Genomic DNA, 25,867 nt, shown 5'->3' on the forward strand with positions numbered 1-25,867 from the left:
ACCAGCCTCCTGAGCTTCCTGGAGACATTAAGTACCATACGGAGGACCAGGCCCTGAGCCCAGGGCTGTGTGTGCAAAGCCACGTCCTTCCAAGTTGTTCTGTTGCTGAGACACAGCCTTCCAGGTGCAAAAACGCAGGCGAGTGATCCAAGGGTGCAGGCGGGACACTTTCGAGAGATTCTTGCTTTCCTCTACGGGTGGGTTTCTTTCCAAGGATTAGTGGCAGGGCTGAGGATTACAGAAGGAAGAGATCAGGCTTTGTACTTGCTTTCAGAGAACTGTGCAGGCCAGGGTTACTTGGTGTCACGGACGAGACAGCTGACGTGGACTCAGGAACGTGGGCTTGTTCCCAGCTCAGCCCCGCCCCTCTTAGCCCCTCCGGACGAAGGCAGGATGGTCCACACGAGACGAGGGAGCCTAAGGGTCCTTTCTGATCTAAGAATGGATTCTCCAGAGATGTCCAAGAACTTCATAATTTCACACGCAGGGCCGCAAAAGACACATACAAGTTGAGAGAGAGAGAGAAAGCAATACAACCCTCTGTGGACGCTGGTTAACAAATGCATGTATGGTGGTCCCTCTGTCAGGATCTTTCTTCCTGTCACTTCATCCACGCCGTGTCTCTCCCACCGCTACACATGCTGCAACCGGCCTCTGTTCTTCTAGCTCACAGGCCTTTGCACAGCTTTCAGGGAAACCTCCCTTTTTTTTCTAACTAACGGTTTTTATATACTTGTGATAAAATATTCAAGTTCCAGAGTCCAAGTATAAGTTATTATGCTTTATGACTCTGAAATAGAAGCACACATCGTATTCTCTTCTACCATTCTCTTTATTTGATCCACAGGGCTGTGCCGAGTCTTTTCTGTGGCTTAAATTTATATAACGTTGGAAATACTATTTTTAAGTTCTTGAACAACAATAATCCTTTCCATCCTTAATATGAAAAATGAAGCATATATATTTGTGAGGCTATAAACTCTTGCTTTGCACTTCATGTAGGTATCACACATGCTTGAAAATACAATTTAAATAATCTTCCTGTGCAGAATCCCAAAAGAGATTTCAAATACCTCCCTAGCCTTTTAAGTTGGTAGGTGAATAAAAGCCTTGCCACTGAGGCACTAGGTAATTCAGACACCCCATTTGTAGGTAAAATGAGCAATTCAAGGCGTGACATGAACGTTTATGGAATTTATGGATTTGTGTCCCAGAATTTGGATTAAAAAAGAGAGAGAGAAATGAAATGCAAGTTCTACTTTTCAAATACTTTTTTTTTTTTAATCCCATGCAATTTCTGCTAAGCTATGTAAAAATGGTTTGAGCTCTATTTCCCACTGTGCTCTGGGGGCCAGTTCCGCTGAAATGAGTGTCTCTGGGCAGAGCACCAACAAAGCTCATCCACTTTGACCACCTACAATATAGTGGCCATTCTGCATTGTCTCATTCAACCCCCAAAACAGAACTGTAAGGTAGAAGTTGTTTTGACCAGGAAACTAAAGTCTGGATATGTCAGTAACATCCCCAAGGTCAAAAGACTGGAGGGAAGCAGTACAGACAGAACGCACCTCTAGACCCATCACGCCCCAGTAGCATCCTCCCCCACTCTGAAAATGGGAAACATGCGCGTCTGCACAGACTTGAAGGCGCTTTTGCGGTCCTGCAATTCTGAGTTCTTCCTTATACTTGAAAGGGTCAAGAGAGTCCCGAACTCAGACCCGGTAAGGTCCCTGAGAATGGATGTCCTGGAGAAAGCATACTTCTAACCCTCGAGGCAGCAGAGAGCACCTTGGAAACGATCCCGGTAATAAAGTATGGTTTTCAGGATTCCTAATCAGTAAGAGGAATCCCCTCCATGAGGTAGTTTCAGAAAAATCAAAGCCGTTGATCTAGCCATCCAGGTACTGATCCATCCATGAGCAGTCTTCCCTGGGGAAGCCACTTCAAAGCTTTCCCATACCGCCTGTCACGTGAGTGGCTTGGTGAGTGACCACCTCGTGCCACCCAGGCTCTACTTTAACCAAATTTATGTCCAAATACATGTGAACAAACACTGAAAAAAAGTCCTCAATAAACCATAACAGCAAGCAAACATACTTTGAAAGCCATATTTGAGCAGACAATTATGAAAAATGAGTTCCTCTAGGTAAAGAAAGTCTAAACATGGGCATATTTTGACCAAACATGGAGTCAGATTCTTTTGCCAGTATCTCACTGGTTATAAGCACTAGACTATCTCCCCAGATAAAAGTCTCATAATTGGATATCAAGAATTTTATAAATGATGACACCAAAATTTAAAGATTTTAATCTCCAGCTGCAAGAGCTCTGAACCATTTGTTCAAAAAACAAGCACAATGTCAAGCCTCTGAAACAAAGCACAAAAGCTTCACGAAGAGGAAGTTCTGATTTAAGATTGTTAACTAATGTGCTCTAAAAAATACATCAAAAGAAATTACAGATCAAAGATAAAAGCTCTGCGGTTATTTACCGTCAGAGCCACTGTCCCATGCACATCATTAATGCTTTCAGACTAAAACCTCTGAAAGCGAGGTAAGTGACAGTACTAGCGCTGGAGGAAGACGGCATTCCAGGAGGAAAACCTGTTTTCATACGGTATACTCACATTCCTATTCTCATTCATGTTTGGTAGCCAGTGCCACCAAGATTCATTTTCATTAATTTTCAATAAATTATAGCTTTAGCTTTATCTCTCCTCCAGGAAATAAGTTAATCAACCCAGCTTCAGCTCAACCCTCAAAAAGTTTTTTCTTTATTAATAGTTACTCCTGATGCCCTGCAGGGCCAGTGACGTTTCTGTCGTTATTGTCATCATTTCGCTACTAGCGTCTCCTTGATTTCAGAAATATGTGACGGAAACTGTAAGCTTTGCCCTATTTGTAATACAACCAGGCAGTTCTACATGCAAAATAATAATTACCAGCTGCCCCAGTTTTTACATATTATGCTTTTACTGCATGGAAACAGGGTTAGAAAACACTAAAGAAAAAAGACCTGCCCTAATGAGAGTGTTCAGCTCTGAGTCTGTCTCTGTCCAAACCGGCACACGCTTCTGATAGCAGTAATGATGACTATGCAATAATAAGGCTATATCCCTGTCTTCGTCGTGAGGAAGCGGAGAGCTGGGGCAAGGCCTGGGGAGAAGCAAGGCCCATGAGAAGCAACACTGGAGGAGAGGCTGGCGGCTGAGGGGGAAAGCAGCAGGGACCGCCTGGCTCCCGCCGACCCCCAGGGGAGGAGGGACCGCATGGCCTGGACCTCCTCACGCCTGCAGCCACGCTGCACCACTCACCGCCATTCCTGTTTCCCTTTCATTCTTTGTAATGAACACAAGCATTAAAAGCTTCCCTAACAGTCAGAGCCTCCCAGAATTATAGTGTCACCACATCTGGGGAGCTGCTGGGCCAATAAAAGTTAATTTGACAACAGCATCTAAAGAAAAGCCACTGAGTTCATTATGAATAGAGTGTTTCTCACCGAAACTCGTTCGCCTGGATTGCTTCTGGGATAAAGAAATGACGTCTCTCCGGGGTCAGCAGGGGAGCTGGTTTAGGTGCAGGCTGAGCCATTTATTTTAATGACTGAGTGTGGGAAGCAGGAGATGACGGACCTCTTCCACTCGTTTGGGGGATATTTACGATGGGACTGTGGTAATACGTTAAGACAGATGCTTTCACCTGATCCAGCCAGGACCATCGCAGAACTGACCCTACTGTGGGTGGGTATCAGTTAATCCCAGAGAACACTCAGGCAGATTCTTCATTCATTCATTCATTCACTCATCCATTATTCAGAGTATTTCCTGAGCACTCACTACACTTCAGACCCCAGTGTGAGCACTAAATATCTGTCAGGGAAACGACAGACAAAGCTCCCTGCCCTCGGAGTGCTGATGTCATGGCAGGGGAGACAGATTAGAAAGCAAAGCCATAATTTTCTGGCATGTTCCATGGTGAGAGGTTTAAAGCAGAGAAGGGAGTAAGGTACTCACTTTCTATTAGTCAGGAAAGAAGCTGCATTTTGGAAGCACACCTCCAGCCCTGCTCTCTGGAAGGCACCAAACCACACGTTGGGTGGGACTGGGGAGATAGGAAGCCATGTCTGCAGCCACCAAGATGCTCTCAGTCACATGGGAGCAAGACATCTCTGCTGGACAAGGTCAGTATCCCTGCGGAATGCTCTGGAAGACAGTCACAAAATTGGCCAGAAGCCATCCAAGCTGCTGACGAGTGACCAGAGGCGCTGGTCCAGCCCATGGATGCTGGCATGAACAGGCACAGAAACTGCCCCGTGGAAGGAGGGCTTCTTCTGGAGGCCATACAGCTTACTCCCTAACATAGAAGCAAAGCCTTTCCCTTGGAAACATATGTGCTCTCAATTTGAAGTGTCTTGTGGGCAAGGTCTGTGTTTTATTCATCCAAGTAAATGCTCCTTAGTAAAGGGCAGTGCACAAAGTTGAGAACAGGAAGCATCCCGTGAACTGAACACGCAAACACAGTGAAAGCCATTTAGTTATTTTGGCTAGTTTATAGTACGTGCTTGGAAGTCTGTAATCAGAATGCTGCCTGAGTGCTCAATCACATCCAACTCTTTGTGACCCCATGGACTATAGAGCCCGCCAGGCTCCCCTGTCCATGGAATTATCCAGGCAAGAATACTACAGTGGGTTGCCATTTCCTCCTCCAGGGGATCTTCCTGACCCAGGGATCGAACCTGCATCTCCTGCCTCGGCAGGCGGATTCTTTACCCCTGTACCACCTGTGAAAGCCCAAGCAGGACACTATATAGAAATACCCATGATTACTGAAAACTATCCAGATGTGTTTAATAAGCTCACATGGGGTTTACATAAAGAGCTAGTTCATCAAGAGTCCACATCTCAGTTCCTGACTGGGAGAATGGTGCATGTGTAATTCTGAGAACTTCACCATCCGGTGGAAAACAAGTCAGTAAGAGTAAGATGATGAGGGATTAGAAGGGGAAGTGGAAGGCAGAAGATCAGCTCAAGCTGTGATTGGGCTATGTCCCAAAAACATCATTTCTAAGTCACTTGTTTGGACCACAGAGCAATTTTTAAAAAATGAAAATCATACATGCTGTTGGTCCCAGGCAAGCCCTGAAATTTTTTCTGGCTATATTGAGACTCGACCCAGAATGCTGTAAAATCTAAGAATCTAGTTTGTACAGTGATTATTCCTTCTAACGTGGGGTTTCCAAAAATAGATCTCCCTTAATGGTTTCGACCAGAGCAACTCTTATTTTATACAAATGACCTCTGGAACATACATATTCAAACTCAGGGGGATCACATGAGTATGTCTGGAAAGAAGTATTTAATATCCTTAAATCTCAGTGAGAACCCTTTTCTACAAAAAAGAAGTCCAGAGCAGAAAAAAGAGGAAGCCGGTAGTTAATGGTGCTGGCCTTACTCCCTAACCTCATGCCTACAGGCAGTAGAGAAGGGGAGGAGAGAAACCAGGGTCCTAGAAAAAGTGACGCTGGCTGAAACTCTCTAAATACAAACAGTGCAGCCATCATAATCAGGAAACGCTAACACACTCACTGCTCTACCGTACTCATCGCACTGAGTCTGGAAACACGGAAGTGAGTCTTTTAAAATTTTCTGTAAATGTCAAGGAAGAGCTGCCAAACTCCACTGAAAGAGATCAACCCTCATAGACAGACTGAGACAAAGTTACCTTCCCAAATCATTTCATTTTCCATTTGCTCTGTCATCCATCATTCCGTGTATCCTAAAGCTCGACTGCCACCTCTCCTGCGACCGGCAAGCCAGGTTGTGGCTGGGCAAACAGAGAAAAAGACAAAGCGTGCCATGACGGCACCAAATGCTTGGAGTTCTGGTGGCAGGAAGTCACTGGGAGCTGGCTAAAGGGGACCTGAAGAGCAGGTGATGGCGAGGACTGATGCACTGCCTACCGCGCTGAGAAGGCAGGCGCAAATTCTCAGGAGGGTTCAAAACAACTGACCCCCTTAGACGCGGCTAAAGGCAGGGGACAGCAGAGGGGGGCGCGAAGATGGGGGGGGCGGGTCTCTGTTAGTCTGTGTTTCTCAAAACGCAACCTCAGTCTTTAAAACACACTGCTTTGTCAGCTTGGGGATTCTAGGCCACTAATGAACAAAGAACTGCTCAGCCTAACAAAGCCAACCTGCCACTGGCTAGAAAAAGGCTCCTCTCAGCTAAAGGGGACCTAGTCAGACCATCACCAGTGAAGGCTGGCACTGCCTTCTATTGACCAGTGGCTATTCTCAGTGTTTGTTAGGAAAGTTGACTTCGTATTTTTTCAACAAATTTACATTGGATGTTCCTGGCACTTAGTAGCTCAAGTGAATAAAACAGATATAATTGAGCTTCCATAGATAAATGAGGAAATTCCAAACTCACTTGAACCACTCAAAAGCTGATACAGGAACTAACTACAAGTTCAGGGCATAATCTGGCAAATTCCTAGTGAGAACTCAGACTTTAAAAAACAGCCAAAACTACTGGCAGAGGTGGGCTTAAAACATAGGAGAGGGTCTCTGAAAACAGCTGAGCCTGACTCTTTGAAATTTCATTTTCCCCAACAAAAACAGAGGTATCACTTAATGCCTCTAACTTAATGTCACTTTGAGACTATTAAGCAGAAAAGCCCTTTAAGATGCTGATATAAATGATGGCTCAGTTATCAAGAAACCACAGCTGGAGCACAAACCTGGCCTAGAATAAGGGAAGGGGAAAAAAAAAAGGTTTTGGCACACAGTGAGAACAAGAAAGATCAAAATTAGGAGAATAAATTAAACAGGGGCATAAAATGAACGCTGAGAGCAGGAACCACTGTCTAAGCAGAGAGCCTGGCACACAGCTTTGAGTTAATTCAAAGTGACAGCTCCAATACCCTGTGTAGCAGTGTTTTGAAGACCCCAATTAAAGGATCACATCCTGACCTTAGCATCACCTGACATGCCTTTTGCTTACATGCTAGGAGATCTGAACTTACTGAAAACCACCACATCATTTAAAAGACGAACAACTCGGCCATGGGGTCACCTGCGCCTGTGTCCTGTGCCCCAGAGCCGAGGTGGAGGAGGGCCCCCTCTGGGTGATGCTTACACAGCAGTGATGCTTGTTGAGAGGAGGATGCTTTCCTGAAACCTAAAACCAAACACTCCATCCACAAGTCCCCGGGGAATCACGAGAAGGGAATTTTCCTTGGGGAATTTAAGATCTCCTAGAGAAAACAGGGCTGTGGGATGTGGCAGGAGAAGCCCTGCACGAAAATCAGTCCAGTACCAGTGATCACAATTCACTACCACAGAATTATCCCCACTTGCCAACCATGCTTCTCCCGAGACGCTTTTAACTTTGTCGGAACTTTGCTTCTGATAGCAGGCACAGTCAGAGACATCTTTTTTTTTTTTCCCCTTTTCCTGACCTTTCCACCAAACAGCTTTCTTGGGGGGAGGGGGATGGTAGAGACACGGAGTTATCAGTCTTGTCTCAAGCCCCATCTTCAAGGTCTCAGAGACACTGAGCCACTTGGATATGGGGCCAGGAAGAAAGCTTTCCATGACCTTTCTCTGACATTTCGCAGCACCCTCTCCTACCCCCCAGGGCTCTGGTATCTTAGATCTCCCTGTGAGGCCTTCATGAAAAGGCAGATGCTGCCTGTCACTCCATCTTAGGCTCCTCATCCCTACCTCCCAGGACACAGCCGTGGTCCAGCTCAGGCGGAAGCTGGCTGACATCTTTCTGCCTTGATCATTCCCATGGCTTTGTTATAAAACTTGCCACACCAGCTCTGCCCTTTGCCACCCTTTCTTCATTTTTATTTTTTTTCAAATCCCAGTCCTCATTGTCTCTTTTGTTGTTGATCTGCAACAAGAATAACCAAAGACTTACAGACGCTAAATTGTTACCAGTGCTTTCTATTTTATATAAATGGGCAAAAGTATATTTTTACATTCAGGAATTTTTTTTACAATGACAACTAATGAATTGGAGGGGGGAAAAAAAAGAATTGGGGCAGATTTCTGCAGAAGCCAAAGGTACCTAGAGAAACTGGTGAGATGCATTCTGAATTAAACCTAAATATTCTAGACCATTAAAGAAAGGGAGACCCTATGTTTTCTTCAAAAGGGGGTGCCCTAACTAGAGTTCCGTGCTGTCTTCTATAATGGACACTCGTTATACTTTCTTTAAAAGTACAGCAAGGTCTTCTGAAGAAATCTGTTTCACTACAAAACAAAAGTGGAAATGACTCTCAAACTGGACTCCACCAAGACTGCCTTGTAAAATTAGCTTGAGTAAAGCCTTCTGCTTTAAGAAATCAAGAAAAATAATCCTTCTTCTGTGAACTATCAACCAAGTCCATACTTTTACATCCCTATTCCTAACTTGGGTCTAGTGTCCTTTACCTTTCAATAAAGCCCACCCTGACCAGTGAGTGTCCAAAGGGCATCAGGCAAGGAGAGGGTCAGGGTTCCAGAAATGTCCCTGGGATAGAACTGTGATCTGCAAGAATGGGAGTCAGGAGGTCAGAGGAGCAGAAAATAAAGCATCTTGGACTCGGCGCTGTCCTTGGTGCTGAATGCCATACTTTCTGCACCCTCCTCTCTCTGTACCGCCCCAGGTAGTACACATTGCTGAGTACAGGAAATACTAACAAATGGCAACTAACTGTAAAGGGACAATAAACAGCAAGTGTTGTAAAGATCAGTTCAGTTCAGTTGCTCAGTCGTGTCCGACTTTTTGCGACCCCATGGACCGCAGCACACCAGGCCTTCCTGTCCATCACCAACTCCTGGAGTTCACTCAGACTCACGTCCATCGAGTTGGTGATCCCATCCAGCCATCTCATCCTCTGCCATCCCCTTTTCCTCCTGCCCCCAATCCCTCCCAGCATCAGAGTCTTTTCCAATGAGTCAACCCTTCGCATGAGGTGGCCAAAGTACTGGAGCTTCAGCTTTAGCATCATTCCCTCCAAAGAACACCCAGGGCTGATCAGTGCATTAAAAAAAAAAAAAAAAACCTCCATGTTTACAATGAACGTGCTTATCATTGGGATCCAAAGAGGCTCACACTAGGAAGTAAGTGAGGACCAGACGTGTTCATAATTTATACACTTCACTTGCTTATTGCACTCAGTTGGATTTTTTCCCATAGATTTTTTTTGTTACTGGACTTCAATTTGGGAACACAGAGACTGACAGTCTTATTTGGTTAATAAAATAATACTGGCCAAACACCCAGAGTGTACCAGGCATCATGGAAGATGTGGGTTATAATCCTACCAAAGGTATAAGTTCTTCAGAATAAAAGAGGAGAGAGCTTTATAAAGGTAGCAATTAATGTTCAAGACAGAAGGTCATTTTTGATCAAGGTGTTCTTCCTCTGCAGCTGTGATACCAATGATCCAAGCTCTCTCTTCTCCAAACTTCTAACCACAAAAGACCTCTAGCCACACCATCTCTGGAGAAGTATCTGCCCCAGCAGCTCAGTCTCTGGACTGCTTCTCTTCACGGCAATGGCCATCCACAAAGATAATCATTCCAAGTATTGCTTTTATGACTTGTTTCCAAGTGAGAAGGAAAACAGGGGCGTTCCATAATGACACTCTGGGTTCCCTGTCCTGTAGAAAGAACTTACCTGTTTGGTCTGCATTTGGAGAACACATTCATTCAGATGTTGCAACACAATCATTATTGTGACCATAAAATTATCAGCGAAGTCAAACCCTACATCTTGGAAACCCCAAGGACAACTAGATGGATTATCAAAGCAATAAGCACACTAGATTACACACGTTCAGTCCTCTGTAAAGAACACGCTCGGGTTTCATAAAACTGCAGTGGACATACCTTGACTGACAACAGCTACTGAAGGCAGCCTGTGACTTAACCACAGGATACAAGGGCAACACTTTAACTTTTATCCACAAATTAACCTCTCATTGATAGCCATTTTTATGAACTACCTTTTTCGACTCCAAACATCTGAACCCCTTCAAAACAAAAGTTCCCAAACAAACATCTTGAAGGGTCTTCGCAAGGAAAGTTCATGGCAATGAGATCCTGAAAATACTTCTCCTGTACGGTGGAAATCTGATGGACCACCAATTTTTCATTTAAATTAGCTTTTAAAAAAAAAAGTGACCACAGACATGTTTCCCTATAAAGTAGGTATTATGACTCACTTGCTTCTAATCAACAAACATCAGCAAACCATGTTGTATTTCAGGAATGAGTGAGTTAAGATGGGTTGTAAAGAAAAGAAGGAAGAAAAAGGAAATTGAATGAAAACGATATTTTAGAAGAAGAGTAAGAGTTAAAGTTAAGAGGAAGTAGGTTCTGTGTCATCCTGAGCTCTACGTATAAGAATACAGTGGCTTCCCATTACATGTAAAACAGATGTCCAAAGAGTTTCCTGTTTTACATGATCTGATCTCACCTCCCTCCTCTCTCATGTGCTCCTGATTTTCCAGCCACACTGGCTCTTTTTCTGTTCTGCAGACATGCCAACATCGTTCTCATTATGATGTTCACAAGTGATGGTCCTTTTGTTCGCAAAACTCATCTCTAGATCTGGAGATGACTACCTGCTCTTTTATTATCATCCAGTTCTCTTTCCAGATGCAAGGTCCTCGGTGTGTTAGCCAAAGCCACCCCCCTCCCCAACAACATGTCCTTAACAGAGCAGCATCCAGACTCTTCATTCATTCATCTGTTCCTGCATCGCCCATCTGGTTCTCCCATTCTGTTTTAAGCTTCATGAGGACAAGGACTCGATCTTATTCCAAAATGTCTCCTTGGTAGACAGAGTAAGGTCTGACACCTAAAAAGCAACTTAATAATTATTTGCCTACTGACTATAACAGCGCGAAAGTGTGTGCTTTTTACAAAGCGATAAGAACAGTCTGTTCAGAAAGGTCTTTAAAAAGAGCAATTTATCACTGAAGAGCCCCAAGGTCCGGGAAGACAGTTCTCTTGTGCATTCCAGGTGCCTGAAGCCTTTGTCCTGTCCCTGTTGGATTCATTGACTACCCCAAGCTGCCAGTTATACATAGTGCTGGACACAGGCCCCAAGGCTGGAGCAGGGCATCACAGCGCATCAGAAGCCTGGTGTCTAAGAATAATGAGATCCCAGACCTGAAGTGTTGCTGTATTCTCCTCTGTAAAATGAGCTAGTGTAATTAACTGCAGGACTCAAGGCTCTAATGTAAGTGAGACACTTGGGAATGCCACAATCCTGGGCAAGGAAGGGGTGTGGTGCTGATGAGAATTGATGGAGATTTGAGATCTGTCCTGAGGTCTTGAGCAGGAAGGTTCTGCAAGCATGGAAGTCAGTCTTTCTGCAGAGCCAAGTAAGAGTGCCCCTCTAATAATGGTTAGGAAATGCCCCTGATGTCCTCTGTTTTCTTTTAAAAGCCTAACCTTTAGAATGTGACTGGCGCACACAGACAACTATTGTGCATCCGCTTCCCTGGCTGGCAGTTAGTTTGCACTAGTGCAGTACACAGAGGCGCAGTCCCTCGCCTGCGGCCCAGCCTCACAGCAGGACCGCATGTCCTGCAGCAGAGACATCATTGCTAGGACGCATGCTCAAGGCCTGTGCTTATTACACTGCACACAGCCACTGTGGTGAGACATGAGCTTAGGACTGAGCTCTGAAAAAACCAGTGGGATGGAGAAAGGCCGTTTACATATTATAAGGCATGGGAGAATGGAGGTCAGTGTCAGACGGGGAGGAACCTGGTGTGAGCGTGACAATCTAGAGTCAGGGAGGAAAGCTCAGGAAGAATGTACCCTTGGGGTTTGTTGTCAGGAGGAAAGGGTGAAGGAAAGGGGGGAAAGTATGAGGCACAAGCCCTTTCCTGCTCCCCTCCTGACAAAGCCCAGGGGGTAGGAAAAGACCCCAGGGGGGCATTCAAAGGTGCCCACTATGGGGAAGGGAGGTCAACACAAACGCAGCCACCGGGCGACTCCAGTTCTGGCTCAAATATCATGGATCGCAGAGACTGGCGACCCTATAGGACAGAATGTGGTCACTTGGTTAATAAACACAATGCACAGAACTCAAAGGTCAAGTTCAAGTTAGCAAAGCTCACTGTGAAAACACAGCATGGAGGGGAAAAATCCTTTTGTCAAATGTTTATGTAACACCAAACATAATGAGGAAAACAAAAGTGAGTTTCAATTCAAAGTCCATGACTCGTGGAAAGAGAGGTTTACACAGGGAAGGTGATAAAAATATCCACTCTCCCTGTTGACAGCAAACCTTCTGGGCACTATTATTATGTTGAGTTGCTCTCCAAATGTAAATGTGCCCCCAAAGTGTGTGTCTAAGCCAATTCAGATGGAAGCCCTGCTTCTGCTACTAATTTAACAGGTTCTGGTTATCATGTCTGTCCTCTGTCCCTTGGTACAAAGCAATATTCAGAATAAAATAGGCCTGCACATGAAGAGTATGAGAGAGGAAAGGTCAGTCAAAGTGGCAGGAAAAACATTATGAAAGCTCGCCCAAACTAGCTTTGCTGGGGTGACTGGGCTGAGGAAGACTCAAGAAAATCCTCTCACTAAATCTTTAGGGCTATGGATGGCAGGGAACTTGGAGGAAGAATGGATACATGTATATGTGCAGCTGAGCCCCTTCGCTGTCAAGTATCACAACACGGGTCATTGGCTATACCTCAAAACAAACTAAAAAGTTTGCCAAAGAAAATCTTAAAGGCTGTACACCCTTCCAGAATATACTCCAAAAAAAATAAATAAATAAGGTTCCATCGTTTTAATGAGAGGATGGGGAACACTGCCCTACTGCGCCTCCTACAATGTCTAGTCTCAGCTCTGACAGGCTCAGCAGAGAACACAGGGTGTCAGAAGGCTTGACAAGGCAGTCCGATACGCTGCCACACAGGTCAGCACATTTTTTACTCTAAAGAGCTAGAGAGGGAGTATTCCGGAATTTGCAGACCAAAGATATTGCAGCTACTTAAATAAGAATTTTCACCATTTTTCACTATCAAAATTTAAAACTTTATGGACACTGAAGTTTTAATTTCACGAGTTTTCTCATGTTCCAAATATTCTTCATTTTTTTTAAACCGTCTATGAATGTAAAATCCAATCTTAGCATGCTGGATAAAATCAGGCCGAAAGCTGGATTCACCTGAGGGCCGTAGTCTGCAGACCCCTCCTCTCGAGGGCGAAGAAGACTGTGGGGCAGAAACAAGCCATCAGGTCAAGAAGATCTGAGGCTGGTTCCCCTTCCAAGTTTCTTTAAAACGCCATGAATATCACTTCCCTGAAACATCCCCAATTCCCCTTGCTTATAACAAAATCAGATTATTTGCCTCATCCACTAGGTTATGTTCACATCCTAGATTTTAATTTAAATAGCAGCCGCAGTGGTTGCCCTGGTTGTATACAACGCACGCAGAGACCGGAGCACAGCAGGAAACGCCTGGCTCAGCCTCCATTCCCATGAGGAGCGATGGCAGTGGGAACGCACCTGATGGGAGCTGCGCGCTCTAGAGAGGCCAGGGGCCAGCGGCCGCCGCGTGTAATGCTCTCCTGTTCTTATCTTGTAGGCTTTCATATCGGACTGGGCAAGACACAGCTAACTGTGACACATGCAGGAACAGTGCATGTATTATCTATAGGTATGTCAACGTTCTCCTCTTCCGCTTTGTTATTATGAGTGACAAATGATGTTTACCCACGGATGCAAGAATCGTCTGGGGCCCCGCTGGGATCATGGCATCAGACAAAAAAAAGTCAAGAGCCTTTCCTGAACTTAATTCTAGGCAGCTTCTAAATAAGCAACCTCAGGCAGAGAGCCATGGGGTGAGGGAGAGTGTGAACCCATGTATCTTGCAAATGCATCTTAGCGGCATTTCCAAAATTGGTCTAAGTTTGATGGCTTGTTCCCTCAGAATCGATAGTCATGAACACTATACTGTGTGTTTCAGCATGGCTATGAAATATAAGCCCTTCAGACGGTATAGATCAAAGGCTGCAAACCACACTGTATGTGCTAGAACCACAGAAAACCCAGTGTGCAGTCTCTTCCCTGCGAACTCAGCAGGATTGTGGCACTTGGGTTCCTTGGGAAATAATCCCCTGTCTAGGGCTTCCCTGCAGCTCAGCTGGTAAAGAATCCGCCTGCAAGGAGGGAGACCCCAGTCTGATTCCTGGGTTGGGAAGTTCCCCTGGAGGAGGGCGTGGCAACCCACTCCAGTCTTCTTGCCTAGAGAATCCCCATGGACAGAGGAGCCTGGTGGGCTACAGTCCACGGGGCTGCAAAGAGTCGGACATGACTGAGCAGCAAAGCACAGGGCTCTATGTCTGCTCTTATCATTTTTCAATTCTAAGTATATTTAGATTATTCACATTGACAAGAATTCAGCAGGAACTTTCAACAAGCAAAAACCATGTTAGGCTTTTGGCAATAATTTGGGATTTTAAGACACAATCACGACCTTCAGAGAGCTTACTACTTTTTTTTTCTTTTTGGAAATGTAATTTTCATAAGCAAAATATGAGAGTAATAAGAGATGTTATGATTTTGTTCATTTTAAAAAAATTAACCCTGAAGAACAATTTTAGTTGATTGCCAAATTATCAAGAATAAAAAGAAGCTGTACAGTTATATCTCTAAGAATGTGTAAAGGAATCCCAATCTCAACCGAAAAAGCAAAAACAAAAGCCCTTCTGAAGAGGTCTTCACAGTTACCACCCTCTTATCAAGAAAGCGGAGACAGGGAAAGGGCATACGTGTCTTAATAATGGCAGGAAGCTCGCGTCCACAGTCGTGGTCCCACCGAGTCTCCAGTCCAGACAGCGCACCCAGACAGGGCCCCAGGCTCTTTACAAGTTGAGCTGGATCACCTCGTGACCGCTGTGGTTGCGGCAGATGAAAGCACAGGACAGACAGGAGCTCCAGTCCCATCGTAGAAGTTCTCAACCCAGAGAGGTTCTGCCTCTCAGAGGACTTTTGGCAAGGACGGAGGGAGACACTTTCAGCTGTCACAACTGGGAAATGCTACCACATCGACTAGCTAGAGGTCAGAGCTTGCTGACATCCTATAACACATGGGCAGCCCCCAAGACACAGAGTCAGCCCACCCAGAATGTCAACTGTGCCACGCCTGAGAAAGCCTGCCTTGCAGGAACCAAGGCCTGGTTCTGGGCTAGCAAAAGGCACACCCTAACTGCTAAGGCCTCGGGGCCGCCTGCAGGGAGCTGGGCCCGCTGTAGCAGCCCTGGCCCAGCCTCTCAGATGCCTGGTGGCTCCTCACCATTAACAAGGTGAAAATGAAGCCCCCATGCAAGAGAAGTCAAGCACTCTGAATATAAACCTATGGAGATGTCTTTTCACTACATTCATATTATGGGAGAGAACTATGAGTCCAACAGTGAAGGGATGTAAGTGACATAAAATGAAACGCCTTCACTCAACCAGTCAATTAGGCAAAGAAACGAAGAATCAAGAGCTCCTGGCAGAAATATCTTCACCAGTTAGCTTTTGCCACTAGGGAGCTGAAACGCCTCCAATCTCCACGCAAGAGAGCAGAAGTGGTCACAGATTTGGAAAGTGAGCTTGATGACATAAACCCATTGAACATGCCGTGGGTGATTGAAAGAAGAACGTATCTGGACACTCTTCAAAGTAACTGAGATAATTTACATAAATTTAGCTGTATATACAGAAGTAACTTACGTTAAAAAAAAAAGTGATATTCAAAATGATTCAACAATCAAGTGCAGGAATTAGCCTTGAGGGGTTACTGTTTAGATGTGGCTCACCCAGCAAGCTGTATGAACCCCAGGATACAGGCCAATGGCAAATTTTTCGTAAGAACTGGGAGTTCCAGCACCATAAGAATTTAACAAAATTTAGTAAGACTAACTTGGAGAAGGAAATGGCAACCCACTCCAGTATTCTTGCCTAGAGAATCTTGTGTCCAGAGGAGCCTGGTCGGCTGCTGTCCATAGGGTCGCACAGAGTCGGGCACGACTGAAGCGACTTAGCAGCAGCAGCAGCAGTAAGACTCACTCACCCGGTAGAGGGGTTGCAATCACTCGGCTCATCCCCTGCACACTGGGGAAACACGTGCCTACTCACAGAGGCCTCGTCATCAAAGATGTGATGGTAGAACGTGGCCTGCAGCCTCAGGAACTGGGCAGAGTGGGCGCCCTCGCCAGCCACGCCACCCAACCGGCAGCTCCCTAAGCACACTGAGCGTCCCAGGAGAGGCAGGACTAGAGAAAAACTGGAGTTTTAGATCTCTCTTTTGGGAAAGTATTTTAAAATGCTCCATTAGCATGTGTGCGTGCATGCTCAGTTGCTCAGTTATGTCCATGTCCGACTCTTTGGGACCCCATGGACTGTAGCCCACCTGGCTCCTCTGTCCATGGGATTCTCCAGGCAAGAATACTGGAGTGGGTTGTCGTTTCCAACTCCAGGGGATCTTCCCAACCCAGAGACTGAAGCCGCGTCTCTTGTGTCTCCAGTACTGGCAGGCAGATTCTTTACCACTGAGCCAGCAGGGAGGCCCAACAGAGTGATCAACAAAAGCAAAATTTTCTGACATCCAAACTTCTACTGCAAAGGGAAGTTACTCTGAAGGCTTAATAGTAACATTTCAGCTGGACTCCCACTGCCCCACAAAAGCAGTCTTCCTGCTACAAATTCAAACAGAAATCTCCATATTATTACTAAGTTGAACACACATACTCATCAAACTGTTTCCCAATTTTCCTATTACTTTATAGAAGATGTAACTTAAAATTATAACCCTAAAATTGAACAGTTACTCTCGACATGGGTTATTGACATCACCAAGAGTCTTCTGAGCGCTAGAGATGATAAGGGGAGAAAGCCCACTTCTGGTCCACTAATTGGAACATCCTTCAAAAATGAAATCATAAGCATGTTGTTTGAATTTGAATCATAAAATTTGGGGTCTCACATTTAAGGTTATGCCAGTCTTTTGAGGTGAGGACCAGATGTCTTCTGTGCCTGTGGTCGCCCTGGCTAGACTTCCGAGGTATCTGCCACGAACCACACCCGCTTCCCTGAAGTGGAACATGGTCTTGAGACAGCATCTGAGTTCAGGAGCCTTCTGGGTGTCGATCCGCCCCTCCGTTTGTCACACTCAGTACTTTGTAGCAGCCTCCTCTTTCCGGAGCATTTCACCCACAGAAATAATTCCCTCTTGCCTCCAGTGTATTTCAGTGGTTTATGTAACGCTCGGATAAATCACATCATTTCGATGGTGAGAACACACAGCATACACAGATCCAAACCCTGCATCCTCTTGGTGAGCACACAGCTGGAGAAGTGAGGACAGAGGGTCCGGGATCAAAGACAGAGAAGTCTCTCTGCCAGGAGCATCCAGCCCCAGGTGGGCAGCAACACTGTCCCGGGGGGGCACAGTGGTGGGGGCTACTCCAGTTCTTACACTGCCATCAGAGCACCAAAGACGGGGGCAAGAGTGGCAACTGGCAGCTGCTGACATGGCCAGACAGGAACCTTCCCTCGAGGTTCTCTTTTGCCAAAAAAAGTATGGCGATTGGGGAAGAAGGGAGGATACAGTCAGATGATGTCTTCATGTTCATCAGCCCTTTCAGTCCTCAAATGTCAAATGCTTCCTGAAGAATAGAGGTTTCTTTGACAGAAAAGCATCCAGAACTCAATAAGGCAAAAGGATTCACCTGTCCAGGTGACCCTGCTACACTGCAGTTGAGCAGGCAGACATCTCGGAGGTGAGCCAGAGGAACTGTCCAAATTGCAAAGGCTTTAAGAAAGAAGTGCTCTTTTCTCATGGAAGAAAGACACTGCAATGGCCCCTCCATCAATTCCAAAGGCCATCGGGAGGAGACAGGTTCCAGCTCTGCGTCTCTGCAGTTGGCTCCATGCCTGGCTCTGGCAGCCTGGTCCTCAGCTACCAGGGCCTGCACCCTAGACTTCAGGAACACTCTAGGAGCCCCTGGACCACCATCTCTGCTGCTCTTCCGGGTCCTTCCCATAGGATGCCTGCAGCATCTCAGGACTGAAGAGGTGAAAGGAGTTTCAAAATGAAGACCTCCTCAAACGCCAGAGCCTGTGGCTGTCCCAGAGCCCGGGTGAACTCGAGGGGTCCTAAGAGCTGCCAGTCTCTCCATGTTGCAATTTGTCATACCTGCATGCTGGCAGGCCCAGAGCCCTGGAGGTCAATGAATTTGACCCCGCCTGTCTTGCATTTACACATTGCTTTCCACCCGAAAACCAATTACTCTCTCCGAGCCGTGTAAGAATACACCGTGTTGCCAGTAACACTTGGCCAAGGGACACACAAAGGGGGTCATGTCCAAGATGCGGCTGCCTGCCTGCATATTCAGCAACACAGCCCTTGAATAAATGCGTGCCTCTGCCAGGGATACATATTTCTCTATAAAACAACAAGTCAGCCATGGAAATACACAGGGCATGGAGAAAAAAAAAAAAAAAAAATCAAAGGGACAAAAGATCTTGAAGCAACTTCAGGGGAAAGGGGGCTGCCAAGACCACAAGCAAAAGGTTGGAGACATCAACCTGCCTGGGACGGAAGTTTAGATAGGGGGCCGCCAAGAGGTTAGGGCTCAGCTGCCATCCTCGGTCTTTGGAGGGGTGTCCATTAGATCTCTAAGTCCTGTAGGATTGCAGGAAGGGGTCAGGTAGGTCCTTTCTAGCTCTGAAATCCTGTGACTCAGTGGTCTACAGTAATGAAATGGATGGATCTGAGAGCCTCAACAGAAAATACGTCGTTGTTTAGTCTCTCAGTCATGTCTGACGCTTTGACACCCCATGGAATGTAGGCCACCAAGCTCCTCTGTCCATGGGATTTCCCAGCAAGAATACTGGAGTGGGGTTCCATTTCCTTCTCCAGGGGATCAAACCAGCATCTCCTACACTGCAGGCAGATTCTTGACCACTGAGCCACCTGGGAAACCCAACAGAAAGTCCACTTGGAGATAAAAGTCGGGGCATTCACAGGCATTTCTCAACTGAAAACATCCATTCCTATATTGGCAAATCAACTTACATAGAGCCAAACCTCCATCCTTGGGCAATGGGCTTGTTCTGCTTCCTAGATATTGAAACCCCAAGCCTCCAAAATGACATCTTCCATCCCTGGGAGTTTGGAGGTGGTTAGCAAGACAACATTTTTTTTTTTCCCCTAAAATGACATTCCTTCCATTGTGATCTGGGCCAACTGGGAAATTCTAATTGAAGACCATCTCAGCATGAAACGAGATAACAAGAGATACAAATTTTAGTTTTCTGTAGTAAAACTTTTTCTGACTTATCATCCCTATTCCCTGTCAAAATAGGCTGTAATTATTTCAGAAAATGTTTGAAGGATAAATTACTAATATAATCTTTGCTCATAAGCAGCTGAAATGCTTTGTACCCACCCTTGCTCGGTAAGTCTCTCGTCAGACTAATCTGATGAGTCATGCTAACTGATGACTCATCCTCTGTTCAGATTTTGTTTCAAAAAGGAACAATGCAACATGCCATCTCCCCTGCTTAACTGAAGTGGCAAGTTCGTAAAATAATACCACAACAAAATGGCCTGAATTCAAACATGTGCCCTGTGACGAGGAGGGCCTCTGCTAGCCTCAATTCAAAGGCTTTGGGGGAATAAAGGCGAGATTTAAAAGATAATGATGATGATGATTCAGATTAATTAAGTAGAAGCTTTACCAGAATTTCAAATCTTCCTGTAAAGTGTTAGAATTCCTACCATCAATACCTTCCGGAGGCGGCTGCCCACACCTGCTTCCCCTCTGTATCCTCAGGGCCACAGCACAGCTGACCTCGAGTGACACTGTTAATTACGCAGTGAATTCCTGGGCGTACTCAGCCCCCAAAGGGAAGGGAATGCTGCTGGTCTGTCTGCAGGTCACTTTGCTTTCAGCACCCCAGAGGGAGGCAGCTTGCAGGATACCCTGTTGTCCAAATCATACTTTCATCTTTTGATATGAGCCATTGATGGTCAAGCATAGACAAAATTTCAAACAACCATTTTGATAAACTACTCCAGTCCCTTCCATTCAATGTTTGTATGCATTTCTTCAGCAAGCATTTTTCATGGAACTCCCAGGAGATGACAGGCTTGGCCCGGGACAGCAGGAGACTGGAGGAATTGGTGAGCTGGCTGAAGACAGCCCCACAGGACCCCTGCCGTAGGGTCCCTGTAACAGTAGAGAGGGGACAACAGGGAACCTCCTGTTCCAAAGGTAAGGGCCACGGACACAGTGAAGAAAGGCCAAGGACGGGGAGCCAAAGGAAACCAGGATGCTCCAGCGGGGGGTGGCGGACTCACAGGAGACAGGACCATCTTGGAGAGGGTCTAGATGCTAGAACACCTCTCCCGTCTCCCAAGCTAGAGGGCTAGAAACAACCAGAAGGATCCAGGGGGATAAACAGCCAGAGCATGTCCAAGGATGGAAGGGGAGGGCTTGCGGCCAGCACCCAGCATCCATCCTCACAGCAGCTGGGAAACTTTCCGGTACACTGCAGTCTTTAATTGCTTATCAAAGAGGCTCCCAGATTCCTCAAGGTCTTTTCCAAAGAGATTGGAGGATTTCAGGAAAGACAAGAAAAATACTCTCATTTTATGAGACTGAAACAAGGATTTCACAGAATTAACGGTGTGCATTTTCTCAAATCATCGATGGAAATTCATTGCATCATCTATAAGAACATAAAACTGAAGGCTGCAAAGATTCCACATAAAACGTGCCTGGAAGTGTCACTGATCCCAGAGTGCTGCAAAAAGGGAGCTGGTGAGGGTGGCCCGCCATCAGGGCAGTCAGCAGGACTGGACGTCTGGAGACTAATGAAGTCTTATTGTTAAGAGAGGTAATTGCATTTGTATGCAGAACTGGGGCCAGTGCTGGCCTGTCCAGAGCCCACTTGGAGTGGAATCTTTGCCGTCTTTGTCATTTAGTGATTATCTCTTAGTGGAAGTGGCTTCCCAGGCCTGCTTCAATTACCACCACTTGTGCATATTAAGTTCTTAAACAACATGAACTGATGTGGAGGAAATTAGCCTTTTGTCTAATACTTAGTGCTCTTGCCTAGAATTTACAGTGAGTGATGGGGCGGAAAGAGATAACAGAAAAGATTTCCCTGGAGAATGTAACACCTTAGGTAATGTTGCTCTGATGTAAGGAAATATGTTTTAATAAAGTAAATTAAAAGTGAGAGAGAAAAAAACAAAAAAGAATGATTTAACAGACCTCAAAATTCTCCCTGAAAATTCCCCAAACCAGTAATCCAAGCTTTGTGTGTTCTATCAGAATCCTATTTCTTTTTCCCCAGTATGTAAGGATTAGGTTTGACTATCTTTAGTGACATTTTACTAACCTTTCGTATAGAAAATTCTAATGTGTAACTGATTACAGCTGTAAAATTGAAAACTGATTACTCATCTCAACATATTATTTGTAAAGCAATTAGTTAAAATGTATTCAGCAGAGAAAGGCTAATTATACTGACAGCCCTCCTCTTAAGACCCTCAAAAGTCAAAATTAATGAGGTAGTCATCTATGTCCAAAACAGTGAGAAGGGGTTATGCTGTTAGTGTCATGAGCCAATCAGTGTAATTCATTTTTTAGATGACCGTGGAAACTTTCCTTTGGGGTAGATACAGCATCCAGTCCTTAAAGCAATGAACGTGTAAAGTTCCTGGGTGACTCAATGACAAGAGAAACCACCTAGAGTTTGCAGGCGTCGCTCAGCTGAAACTTCTCCCCCAGCAGCCTCCCTGAAGGCACTGGTCCCATAGACATCACATCTCTGGAGAGGCAGTGGGGAGCTCGGGGCTTCACGCTGGTCACTGGTGACACCATAGGACATGCACCAGAAGCTAATGCTCTTCTGGTCTGTCTGCTGAGAGCTGTCACTGGTCCATATCTTGGCTCTCTCTGCTCATGTCAGAATATGGGGAGCTCCTGAGAGCATCTTCAACTCGGGAGGCTTAGAGGAGCTGGGTTGCTGTGCACGTTAGCTCAAGTGCTGGGACCCCAAGAAGGCATTCTTCTCTGGGCAGCAGACTGTCCGTCCTCAGGGTCAGAACAGAAGACACGGTGACGGCCAAGACCTCGGCAGACCCGACTCGGGTCACCTGGCTGGGCACTCCAACCCTGGCACCTGCAGGACTCACTGCAAATGATTTTGGAGAGTCCTGTGTTCTCGCCTTTTAACTGCCCTTACAATCCATGTCCTGCCTAAAAATGTTTGTTCTTTTTTTTTTTTAATTAAAAATGTGCGCTCTTTGTTGAGGCCAGGAACAGCAGCAGATTGGCAGTCCACATTTAATAATTACCCACCCCTTCTAAATATAATCTCTGATCTTGATGACTTGCTAGGAGTGTGGCCTCAGTTACGCTTGATACCACTCTTGTTAGTGATCTGGTCCCTTTCTTACCCAAGAAATTATTACGGCTGGAGGTTACAAACAGGATTTGGTCTTTCTGCTTTGACCTCTCTGTGGCTTGAAATTATGGGAGGCTCAAGCACAGCCCCCTTACCCCCGTGCACCTGGCCAGCCCTCAGATTTGAGCTCTGAGATGTAGCATGGGTGGTGAATCAGTCTCTGCTCCAGAGGAAGTCACAGATGAGAGAGACACCAATGGTGGGGCTTCAGCCGAGCCTAAAAGGAATGACTGTTCTCCTGTGTGGGCAGGACACGTAACAAGATGTATTCAGAAAGGTCACTGTCCAGCTATAATTTTAGCTATTTCAGAGTATAATTTATAGCTAGAATAGCCGGCTAATGTTTTGCTTTTTATACCCATAATTTCTTTGCCATAGGATATCATGAAAAGGGGATAGATGTTTTATAGTTTGGGTATTAATATTACTGAATAACCATTTATTTCTGGTATTTTAAATCTTACAGTGATTCTGTAAACTTAGATCATGCACCTACTGTGTGCGAGAGAGATGGCAGAAGAGGTTCGTTATAATGAATCATTGTTCTGATGAATCTATGTTCATAGTCTTAATATTGGAAACGATCAGAATGAGATCCATATACACATAACAGGTATATAACATGGGCACGTTCTGTGCACATATGCTCATTTTTAAAGCTTTGTGATGTGGGCCATTCTAAAGTACTGGATTTGTTACAATATTGCTTCCGTTTTACGTTTCGGTGGTTTTGACCCGAGAGGAACGTGGGATGGATCCTAGCTCCCCGACCAGGGATCAAACCCTCATCACCTGCATTGGAAGGTGAAATATTTACCACTGAACTGGCAGGGAAGTCCCTGTATGTCCATTTTAATGAATATTATAACTAGGAAAGAAAGCAGCAGCATTCTGCCGAGAATGGAATTGATGGGATACGGGTTTAGGTCATCAGTTTATTTCAGTAAACCAAGATTCTGTGCTGAGCTTGCCACAGTATTGAAGGCACCACAGAGGACGCCGATGTCAACACGGCCTAACCCTCGATGAGTTCACAGAACTGAGAAAAGGCGCTACGATCCAACATGAGCCAGAAGTGCTCTGGTGAACATGTGTGGAGACCCTCAGAACTTGGTCCAGAGGGGTTTGGACAGGACAGGGAGGGAACAGGTGTATGTGATGGGTCTGGAACATCCATGGAAGGAAGAGGCAACAGTGACCGGGTGGACAGGATGAGCAGTCGGAGTTTCAGGTGTCCCTAAGGTGGCTCAGGTACTTGGAAATCAGGTCAGGATGGGGGCGAGGTGGAGAGAAGACACACCAGACGGCTGTTTCCGCGGCCAAAACAGCTGAAGGTCTGCGGGGGCAGAGGAAGTCCCCGGAGCTTGCTGAGAGCAGACGGGAGCGGGCGGGAAGGGCACGTCCAGCCAGACCCCAAGGTGCCGAGCTCGCCGGCTGAGTCTGGGGAAACAATGCGATTCTGGACATGCTGGCTGGATGGGACTCGCCAGGAGTCACGTGGAGATGTGTCCTGGGAGGAGATGGCTGTCTCGGGTCCTGGTTCTTCTACTCCCTGAAGGCACAGCCAGGGTCGTGTATGTAAACCAGTGTCCAGAAGTGAAAAGTGACCTGCCTGCTCCACCTGGTCTGCAAGGGGGCGTGCCTGATCTTCAGCTTCCTCTGAACGACACTGTGTCCTCCACGGTGCTATCAGACTTGATGTATCGTTCTGGGGACGCTGTCTGTCCCCCTCAGACCCATGGATTACAGCCTTCCCACATCCCAGCGAGCTGGCTGCCCTGGGCTTGCCCCAATTTCCATGCACATTTGGTGGCTCCAAGGAGCCCCCTGGCAATGGGGGCATCTCCACTGTCACTTCCAGCCCAGGAAGCTCCAGTCCCCGAGGGTGGCACGATGTATCCACAGTGGCAGAGCGTGAGACAGACAGAGCCGCACGGAGCCCCGGTGACTCTGTGACCTGATGCAAAGAGATTGAAAAACGGAGGCCTCTGCTCCGCAGCCCACTGAGCCCTGCTGACACTATCAAGATTGGAGAAGTCAGAGATCTCAGGTTTTCTTCCAGTCCAGGACACGCACAAGTGCCTGGGAGCCAAACTCGCCTGCTCTTGACTCTTCACGGCTACCCCCAGGGGGGCTGGAGAAAGGGACGCTCTGTGTCCATTTCCCCTTAAATTAACTTGAGGAGAAGGCAGCAGCTTGCTTAGGCAACTGTGGCAGGGCTCGGGTATTTATAGGAGCAGCAGACACCAGAGCATCTGCAGAGACGCCGGGACCACACTCCTCTGCAGAATCGCGCGACGTTGTGGGGAGAAGCGTTACTACAAGCCCAGCAGAGACGCCGGGAGGACGACAAAGCCCGGGCCGGTGGCCAGAGCGGCCGGAAGTCCACAGCAGATTTTTATTTCCTTGGAAATGGACAGAGTGATAACTCTGTAAGTGAAGTCCCTATACATAAAACTTCCATTTTCAAGAGAAAAGGACTAACCAAAGACGTGAGGTGTGTGTCCCGTGGCTTTAATCATACATCACAGGGAGTCCTGTACATGAAGCCATAGGTTTTAGTGGGCACGTCGGCCAGTGCGGCTTCACTGCCCACTCAGCTCTCAGAATGTGCGTTTGGCTGGATGGACACAGGCAAGGAAAAGAGAGATATAAAAGGTAAATACTAACAGATCCCAGGGGTTCATATCTTGTAAACAGTCCAGGGACTGCTCCTGGATCACCCAGCACAATCTGCAGGCTGCCTTTGCACTCAGGACCAAAGGAGAGAGCATGCAGGTTAGGTGAGGCTGGCTTGGCTCCAGCCTCTTCACACTCTGGCTTGGAACATCCCGAGTCAGGACTTCTTCCAGACTGCTTATCCTCCAGAGGCATCAGGGTTCAGCCTGCTGTACGTGTCCACTCGACAGCCCATCACAGACACCAGATCTCACCTGCAGGAGTCGGGCGGCACGACCAGCAGCCTCCTACCTCGTGTGTGGCTGGACCCTGAGACCCTGGAGATGGCAGGAAGCTGTGTAACCCCCCACAGAGTCCTAAGAGATGAGGCGAGCCTGAGAGGTCAGACTTGGAACACCAGGGGACGCATCTCCGAGCTGGAGCTGGGGCGGCATGTCCCGCCACATGGTGGATAAACACCCCCTTGATGGAGCTTAGACGCGACATCCTGCAGGAAGCCACAACAGGGCCTGTAGCCCACAGGGCAAGTGGAAAGGGACTCAAAAGATGCTCCTAGGATCTCCTTGGCAGAGCACACCTGGCCACTGGCCAGCACAGCCTCGGACCCCATCCATCCTAAGATCTTACTGCAGACCCTCCCAGAAAAGAGGACGTCAGTAGTGGAAGTGGAGGCAGCAGGCTCTGAACAGATCCTGGTGT

At 46.6% G+C, this 25,867-nt stretch overlaps 2 protein-coding genes across 4 annotated transcripts in view; one reads left to right on the forward strand and one right to left on the reverse strand.

Moving 5' to 3' along the window:
- Window positions 1–25,867, reverse strand: part of DOCK1 (dedicator of cytokinesis 1) — a 568,807-nt gene that overhangs the window by 309,350 nt on the left and 233,590 nt on the right. The gene's annotated exons all lie outside the window — the stretch shown is intronic.
- Window positions 1–25,867, forward strand: part of FAM196A (family with sequence similarity 196 member A) — a 63,022-nt gene that overhangs the window by 30,885 nt on the left and 6,270 nt on the right. For both annotated transcript variants that reach the window (XM_018041177.1, XM_018041178.1), the window contains exon 3: window positions 13,608–13,679. In XM_018041177.1, the coding sequence (XP_017896666.1) occupies window positions 13,608–13,679 (72 nt within the window). The remainder of the gene's footprint in view (window positions 1–13,607; window positions 13,680–25,867) is intronic.

The sequence above is a fragment of the Capra hircus genome, chromosome 26 (assembly GCF_001704415.2).
Source record: "Capra hircus breed San Clemente chromosome 26, ASM170441v1, whole genome shotgun sequence".
Taxonomy (NCBI): domain Eukaryota; kingdom Metazoa; phylum Chordata; class Mammalia; order Artiodactyla; family Bovidae; genus Capra; species Capra hircus.